The sequence below is a fragment of the Xyrauchen texanus genome, chromosome 36 (genome assembly GCF_025860055.1).
Source record: "Xyrauchen texanus isolate HMW12.3.18 chromosome 36, RBS_HiC_50CHRs, whole genome shotgun sequence".
In the NCBI taxonomy this organism is placed as follows: domain Eukaryota; kingdom Metazoa; phylum Chordata; class Actinopteri; order Cypriniformes; family Catostomidae; genus Xyrauchen; species Xyrauchen texanus.
Genome location: NC_068311.1, coordinates 6787171 through 6796592, shown reverse-complemented (window position 1 = coordinate 6796592; position 9422 = coordinate 6787171). Strand labels below are relative to the sequence as shown.

General features: G+C 35.4%; 1 protein-coding gene across 1 annotated transcript; it reads left to right on the top strand.

The window, feature by feature from the left end:
• Positions 1 to 5916: 5916 nt before the first annotated feature.
• Positions 5917 to 9159, top strand: LOC127630244 (green-sensitive opsin-3-like). Its single transcript, XM_052107721.1, has 5 exons — positions 5917 to 6345; positions 6544 to 6712; positions 7026 to 7191; positions 7442 to 7681; positions 8604 to 9159. The coding sequence occupies exons 1-5, from the start codon at positions 5964 to 5966 to the stop codon at positions 8712 to 8714; spliced, it is 1068 nt and encodes a 355-aa protein (XP_051963681.1). The 5' UTR covers positions 5917 to 5963; the 3' UTR covers positions 8715 to 9159.
• Positions 9160 to 9422: the final 263 nt, after the last annotated feature.

Genomic DNA, 9422 nt, shown 5'->3' with positions numbered 1-9422 from the left:
GAAAAAAATAAAAATCCATATCATGTTAAAAACTCCTGTTACTAAGTAGTAAAGGGAGAAAAAACCTTTAACCCTAAAACAGGCAGGAGTGAGAAGCGAAGGTGAAGCGATCTATCTACAGGAGGCTGCAGTTGCGTGTTTATTCCATTGTTTTACTTTGTTATAGAGTAGAATACACTTTTCATACCACTGCCTCCTTAAGATGATTTGCTTATAATATATTCTTCTTTTGTAAGTCACTTTGGATAAAAGCATCTTCCAAATGAATAAATGTAAATGTAATGAGTGGAAAATGATTAGCAATGCTATATTTGAAATATTATGAGGTATATCTTCCAGGATATGTTGATCTATTAAGGTACAACAAAGTCAAAGTCATCAATAATTATTTTTTATTTAATGCAAAGAATTATGAGTTTCTGACTTCCACTCTTATTTTAAAACATATAATACATGTGTGTGTGTGTGTGTGTGTGTGTGTGTGTGTGTGTGTGTGTGTGGTTTTGGGTGGTTTATGAGGATTTTTTTTTTTTATTGTTACAAACTGGTAATTAATTACAAGGGTATTAAGAGGACAGTTCTAGTGTCCCCATAATTCAAATTGCTTTTTTTTTTTTTAAATGTAAAAATGCATTATAAGGGTTAGGTTTAGGGGATAGAATATATAGTTCAGGGGATAGAATATATAATATATAGTATAGAATGATAGCCACACCAATGTGTGTGTGTGTGTGTGTGTGTGTGTGTGTGTGTGTGTGTGTGTGTGTGTGTGTGTGTGTGTGTGTGTGTGTGTGTGTGTGTGTGTGTGTGTATCCAGTGCTGGGCAGATTACTTGTGAATTGTAATCAGATGCTGATTAAAAATTCCATGACAAAAAATGAAATTAGTAACATAATCTTGTAGATTACATTTTTGGGGTGTTTTCGACCTAATTCTATTTTATTTGATGTCACATGAATTTGAGTAGGATAAACTTGCATCTTTTTAGCATAAAAGATGTACAAGAAGTACATAAAATAAAGAAAATGTATTCCATTCATTATAACAAACAAAAAGAAACTCACAAAAAGAGTTTATGCTATTTTTAAAAAGTGAATTAAACATTACATGAACGAACAGACAATAAACCATAAATCTAACAGAAATGACAGAGCATGGCCAAAGTTTATCATTCAAAACACTGAGACTTATTTTAGTTAGTTTATTTTATGTGCATAAAACAATAGAAACATTTCGAACATTAAGTGCCCATAAAATATAAAATGAACAAAAGTGAATGACCATATAATCAACATCAATGACATTGCTAGGTATATCAGTGGTATGCTGATTTAGAATGAAAAATGCAAAAGATTGAAAATAAAGTGAACGATTAGTGTGATCAATAAATTATTAACAATTTACTGCCTTGCCTTCTTAATATGTAATCAAGTAATCCATAAAAAGTAACGGTAGTCCGATTATTCATATTTTAAAAATGTATATAAATCCAATTACAAGAATTAGATTTTTTTTTTGTAATCTGATCATTTAAAACAGATTACATGTAATCTGTTACTACCCAGCACTGTGTGTAACAAAAGAGAATAGTTTAGCTTTAAGGTTGCATGCATGACATGTGTAAATGTAATAAATGTGTAATATACACATTAACCCTTTTTCTTCTCTTAATCTGGCAAGTGGCATTTATCTCAATGGATACACACACTTCAAAATGTTCTAAATAAAAACATGAACAACATATGTTTTCATTTTCTTCTTCCATGTCTTAAGACAATGTTCAAACTGCTAATATTAGCAGTTTTTTTTTTTTTTTACTGAAGAAAAGTAAGATTAATATATAATTAATTATCACAAAATAAGCATGTCCTGCACCATGGGCGGCCATGTTGGTTTAGGTCAGGCTGACTTAATGATCACAGAAAATTTTAACCAAGTTGTATGTAACCCACATACTTAAAACAGAACTAACTATGGGAAATGATAACAAGATTGGGTGAGAAACTCTTTATCCTACCCCATATAAGAAACCAAGAGTATGTTTCTTGTGGTGCACGTTGCCTGTTTTAGGGTTAATGGAACCAGTCTCAGATGGGGAAGCCAGTCCTGTTCTGGCATTACAATAAATGTAGTATATACAAAATATGATCAAGTTACACAAAATGTGTTATATTAGGCATGTTTTCATTGAATAGTGTATTACATTGTCATAAAGCTGCAAGGCAATGTTTAAACAAAAATGATAAATATTAAACTGGATAGATAATTAGTTTATATGCTCTACATTGCTCTACATTGTAATTATAGTTTATGTTAAACAATATTTTCAAAAGTACTTTTCATTTCTTTAGGAGTTTTTTGTTGAGTGCTCCTTTAAAGATTCAATTGTCTGATTTGTTAAACAGTGTTGATTTACTAAATGTAATTGTTGTTGTTTGACAGACTCTTGAGATGCTATAGAGGGGAAGAGCTGGTGTTTTGTGCGAAGATAAAGATGGCTTCTGCCAGTCGAGTTATGCGGGTAATATTACCACTCTTGCTGGCATTTCCCCTGCCTTAGTCAAGAGAGGAGTGGAGGAATGACAATCTATCTCAAATAGATCTAAAAAAAAATGCCCCAATAGTGTCAAATTTTCCAAATATTTTCAAGATGATTCAAAAATGAATAGAATAACATATATTTTGATGTTTTATTTTTCATATATAACAGAAACTACAACAAATCTGGACAAATCTAAAAAACGTTGTATTACGTTCAAATTGAAATTTCTTGAGACGCAACTGTCAAAATGATATTGAGCTACACATAACACATGATACACACAACGTACACATAAGTAATGAATAATGATAATTCGCCATTGTTGATATTTATTGTTGCACAGAAAATCACTGTGAAACAGTATTTATTAATATGAATATAGTCCTCATTTCTCCTGTAATAAACAAAGAAATAGATTTACTATATTTAGAACTATATATATATTAAAGTATTAGTACTAGAGAAATATAATTTATGGAACTGCAAATCACTTTTGCACACCTAGGGCCTCTAATAACTCTTATCAATAACACTAACGTTAATAACACTAACGCTTGTGGTACTCAAACTATAAAAAAAAAAAAAAGAGTACGTGCAACCAGCACATGAAGACTTGCTGTGATGCTTAAAGAAAAGTGAAAACTTGTGAAAATTAATATTGTTCAATGGTTTAAAATGTTACTTGTTCTCAACCAAAATGTTTGAAGCTTTAAAGTGTTGAACCATATCTGTTGTCATCAGAATTGCAAATGTTGTGCACAAAAGTGATTGATATTGAATTGTAAGATTAAGTACTTTCTGGTTTTGTTTCATATATAACACAAATATATGCACAAAACTTAAAAAAATACAATATTTGTTTGTTTTGATCTCTTGATCAAGCACACATGCACTCTTAAAGGGATAGTTCACACATAAATGAAAATCATGTCATCATTCACTAACCCTCATGTTGTTCCAAATACCTATGACTGTCTTTATTAGAAGTAGAATGTTAGCCTTAGGCCATGTCTACTCTATTACGTTTTCATTTGAAAATGCATCTATTTCTCTATGCTTTGGCCTTCTGTACACACTAAGATGGTGTATCTGCAAAAACTGAGCTTTTCTAAAACACTATCCCAAGTGGATCAATTTGAAAATGCCATCTTCACATTGTAGTGTGGATGGGGAAGAAGGAGATGTCTGAAAACGATGATGTATTTGGTGTCATGTAACGCAGTCATGTGATCCATTCAACCCAAAACATTCAAGATGGCGGCCCATGTTGTAGTGGCTTTATTTTGCCTGTTATTCACTTTGAGAGCATTGTTAAAGATAAGAATTACTTTGTACAACCTTTACAATGTATTCCTTAATATGTATGAGGAGTGGTGGTTGCGTGGTGGTCTGAAGCACATAACATAATCAGAAGGTCGCTGGTCCGATCCCCACGGCCACCACCATTGTGTGCTTGAGCAAGTCACTTAACTCCAGGTTGCTCCGGGGGGATTGTCCCTGTAATAAATGCACTGTAAGTCGCTTTAGATAAAAGTGCCTGCCAAATGCATAAATGTAAATGTAAATGTAAATGTATCACAAAGTTTACTCAGATTTACTGTCTGGCAACCAAACACAAGGACAATTGCATTTCAGACCGAACATGGAACAGCGATTATTTGCATTCGCAGTAAGGGGATTTACGCATTTTCATATGTTGGTATTGTGGATGAGCAACTTTTGGAAAATGCTTTGATTGATTTGTAGATACATTACCATTCAAATGATTTATTCAGCTTTCTTTGGTTCATTCAACTACACTCTGAAGCAGTGTTGCTATAACAATGGGTTTTTTAGCTATATGGAAAAGACACACATCAGTTAAGTCAGCAAAATTGACACCATAAATTTAAATCACTTACAGTATAAAGCACATTTTAAACAACACTTGAGGGGACACTATTACTGTAAAACCTCATATGGGTTAGGAAGCAATACCAAAAATAGTATGTATGTATATATATGTATGTATATATATGCTCAAAACAGAATTCACCAAAGCTGTTTTTCACAGAAGTAATTAAGACTTCAGCTGCTGCAAAACCTGAAATATCTTTAGTATTTGATTTTATGCCAAGAACATAACAAATTAAACTGAATTTGGAGAACGTTTTAAAATGACATGATATTTACAAAACCTTCAATCTTATTTACTGTAAGGATGAAAGCAGGCGTTAAATTAGTAAGTGACGTAAACTTAATTCTAATTAGTCAGGATTATCAGGATTGGGTTGAGGAATTCTGGCAAAAGGAAAGGAGGGTGCCACTTAGTGACAAAGAGGAAGTTAGATCAAAGGTCTTAAACCTACATTTCTTTATATGTTTTTTTTTTTTTGTATATTGCTTGAAACTATTAAAATACATTCATATATGCCAGATATAAGCAACTTGTCACTTGTCAGGAAAAAAGGCAAACATTTCTGCTCCATACCGAGTTCTTTGAACTGGACGTCCAGTTCAAAGAACTCGGTATGGAGCAGAAATGTTTGCATCAAAGTCAGTTAATGTGAAAGGAAAAAGAGGCCATCCAAAACAAGATGTAATGTCTTTCATCCATCACGCCTTGATCTTCTTGACCCCAAATGTAGTTCACTTCACATTTGGGTAACATTGTAAATTCATCTTATTTGTGTCAGATTTGTACACAATAAGCTCCCCGTTTTCATTGAAAGCTCTTTCAAAATTAACTTTTTATTGACATAAATGGCCCATCACATGATTACTGCAATTCTGGATTAACAGTCAAGTATTTCTTTAGTAATTTAATGTGAAGTCAGAGCTCTTCATTTTTACCACTTACTGTCAGTTTGCGAAGGCATGCGATGATGTTTGACATTTGCAGAGGCTGCTTATGCAATGGTCAGTCACTCATACTAGATTTGGTGTCTGCAGAACACGCTATCACTGGGAGTCTTAAGAAAATTGCCCCATGTCTGACAGAATGATAAGATAAAAGCAACATTTAAAGTGCTATGTACTTTTGTTCCCTTTTATAACTATTTTATTTAACATGTATTTTAATAACCTGTACAAAAAATGAAAAACACAAATATTCCATGTAGTCTCTCAATTAATATGAGGTCATGTGTGTGAACACAGACTCTACTGTAAACCATTAGCACAGTGTTTTGTAAGGTCATTGTCAGATTGTCGTGATAATCCCACAGATCTCTTGTTGGACTCAACAAGCAATTGTTTGGCATGTTTCACACCTTTTAATGAAGCTTCATTTGATTAGCATCCATCCTGATCCCATTTTGTCCCTTCCCCATTAATCTCTATAAGTCAATCTACTGAAGGTATAAAAAAACACAGCCACAATGCAGAAAGGGCACAGAGGGGCAGGCAAAGTGCAAAGAGAAAACTCAGATTGTCATCTCACATGTCTGAAAACATGGCTGGGGTTCATGGCTTTGAGGGCAACAACTTCTATATCCCTTTGAATAACCGCACAGGGCTGGTACGGGACCCTTTCCTGTACCAGCAGTACTATCTGGCAGACCCATGGCAGTTCAGGCTTCTAGCTGTCTACATGTTCCTACTCATCTGTACGGGCTTTCCCATCAATGGTTTGACACTTTTGGTAACGGCACAACACAAGAAGCTTCGGCAGCCGCTGAACTTCATCCTAGTAAATCTGGCGCTTGCTGGGATGATCATGGTCTTGTTTGGCTTCACCATCACCATCACTTCAGCTGTAAATGGCTACTTCATCCTTGGGCCAATGGCATGTGCCATTGAAGGCTTTATGGCAACACTTGGAGGTCAGTGATGCTGAAAGACTTATTACTAGATAACAGGGCTGTACGAACCAGTTGAAAAATGGGGGGTTTTGATAATCCCCCCCAAATTATCCACTAGTTATAATAGTTGCTATGCCCCTTTTAGATAATATAACACCCTTTTTGTCTCGAGTTGATTTTTCAAGAAAAAGCATTGGATTTGTCTGATTTTCCCAACAGGTGAAGTAGCACTCTGGTCTCTGGTGGTGCTGGCCATTGAAAGGTACGTTGTGGTCTGTAAACCTATGGGGAGCTTCAAATTCAGTTCAGGACATGCTATGGCTGGAATTAGCTTCACTTGGTTTATGGCCATGGCTTGTGCTGCTCCACCACTTGTTGGCTGGTCCAGGTTAGTATCTTTTTCTTTTCACTTTTAACTGCCTTTTAAAATACGTGTGGTCTATTGGAGAAACAAGGGCTAGGGTGGTGTAGTGGTTACAGATCTGGGCTGATAATTGAAAGGTTTGAAGCACACAAAGTGTGATCCATGAACTATCATTGGGCTCTTAATCAAGTCACTTAACTTCAGGTTGCACTGGGGTGATTGCACCTGTAAATAGTTTGCTTTAAGTCAATTTAGATAAATGACTGCTTACTTACAAAAGGGGAGTTTTCTGGTCTGTTGGTGGTTATTAATTTACTCTGTGTGTCTGTTCCTACAGATACATTCCTGAGGGTCTACAGTGCTCGTGTGGGCCAGATTACTACACACTTAACCCTGCGTACAACAATGAGTCTTACGTGATCTACATGTTTGTTGTCCACTTTATAATTCCTGTCACTGTCATCTTCTTTACTTATGGACGGCTTGTATGCACTGTTAAAGCAGTAAGTATTCAGACTATCGTTCTTTGGTGGTTTCACTCTATAATTCCTTTTCCATTTTCTTGTAATTATTTGTATTGGTTAGTGTCATTCAAACTGATCTGATTTGAGATTAAAGTCATTTTGGTTATGAAAGCACGCCTTTAATAAATAAATGATACGCTCACCAGGCCAACGCAAATATAGGCCAACATAATGTAGCACAACTAACGCAGAGGAACAGGATGTCAATGCACATTTTATGACTTGACAGGCCGCAGCACAACAACAAGATTCAGCCTCCACCCAGAAGGCTGAGAAGGAAGTGACACGTATGGTCATTTTAATGGTGGTGGGCTTCCTGGTGGCCTGGACGCCATATGCCAGTGTTGCTGCTTGGATCTTTTTCAACAAAGGAGCCCCTTTTACTGCCCAGTTCATGGCTATTCCTGCTTTCTTCTCTAAGAGCTCATCTATCTTTAATCCTATCATCTATGTGCTGCTAAACAAACAGGTATGCTCACTTTTAAGCTGAAGTGTGACATCTCTGCACCTCTAGCATCACAAAACGGATTAGCAAAAATAATAATTATCTTTCAATTGGTCTTACAAACAAAACAGTCCCTCCCAAAACACACACCATTGGTTGAGTCAATGTTGCTTTGTCAGACAGGTTGGGATGCTCAAACAAACAGAAAATTTTTTGATAGCACCATAGAGCAACTGCATATTAAAGAGCTCCTATTATGGTTTTTCAATGTGCCTAATTTAGTTTTAAAGGTCTCATACAATGGATTTACATTCATCCACATTAATTTGCTCATAATTTAAATTGCAGCTTTACCTTTTTTTCCCAGTGTCAAAAATGACTCATGCAATGATCCGTTCTAAAGGATTCATTCTAAACTCCTCCTTTCAGAGAGCCTACTCTGCTTTGATTGGTCAGATATCCCAGTCTGTTGTGATTGGTCTACCACTTAGTGTAGTGTTTGAGGGCGGGTCAAAGCTGTTAGCAGCCAATGAATGCCAGAGGCATGTTTTTTGTTACAAAATTATGTAGGTAAGTACAGGAAGTAAATCTGGAATTACTAACGACTCGTTTCAGGTGTTCAGAATCGGTTCTTTCTTTTGGGAGTCAATAACTCCATTTGACGAGCACTTTGATTTTTGAAACTTTGCATACTTTTTTACATTCACAAACAGCTATATAACACACTACATGAAAGGTAATATTTGAAAAACCATAATAGGTGCTCTTTTAGCTGGAATACGTGAAAGAATTTTAACACTGGAAAAATTTACTCATCATCTTTAATAATTTAAGTAAAGCACATTTGTGTTCACACAGTATAAAAGCTTACCAAATACATTGATCTTCTATAACCTTCCTGTATAAAGTTCCTGAAAGATGTAGTTTTGCTCTTATCTCTTTTTAGTTCCGCAGTTGCATGCTAACCACTCTGTTCTGTGGTAAAAACCCCATGGGAGATGAGGAGTCTTCGGTGTCCACCAGCAAGACAGAGGTGTCCTCTGTGTCTCCTGCATAACAGTTTCCTGCCCAGCCCACTCACACCTGGAATTCTTGGAATTTTTGGAACGTTTGGAACTCTTCATCTTGCAAGCTCCCACTCCATCCATGGATCTCACTTGGTACACAAGCACACTTTGCAAAGGGTTAATGCATGGACATGTAGAAAAGGCTGCCAGTTTCATTTGTTTGGCTGCTGTTTCATCACAGATTTGTAAGAATCATAATGGGACACATACGATTTGGTGGAGCCAGTTTTTTAGGAGTGGGGGGTCCTGCCAAACTGCTAACCAGGATTTTGATGAATAATTTTCTCTCCTTTGATGTATTGTGGATCCACTGATGCAACATTTTTGATGGTCTGTTGAAGGATGGATTGTTTGTTGTATATATTTTTGTATCTTAACAAAGCATATGAAAAAAGAAAAAAAAAATTGGAAGTAATAAAGTCTTGCATTTACGAATATTGTTTTCTTTTGTGTATGTTTCCTCAATAATTATTCTCATAATGGGTGTACACATTATATGAACAAAATGAAAGGTTCCTTAGTTGCCCCAACTCTACTTCAATAATGATTTCAAGAGCCTCAAAGCCTTTCCCTGGAGCTATTAACAGTCCTTTCAGAGGACTATTCGAGTAAGAGTAATAATAATAAATAAGAGTAATTCCATGTCCACACTAATCTGTTTAAGTTTGAAACCTCAAGAAAAACTATTTGCAATTACT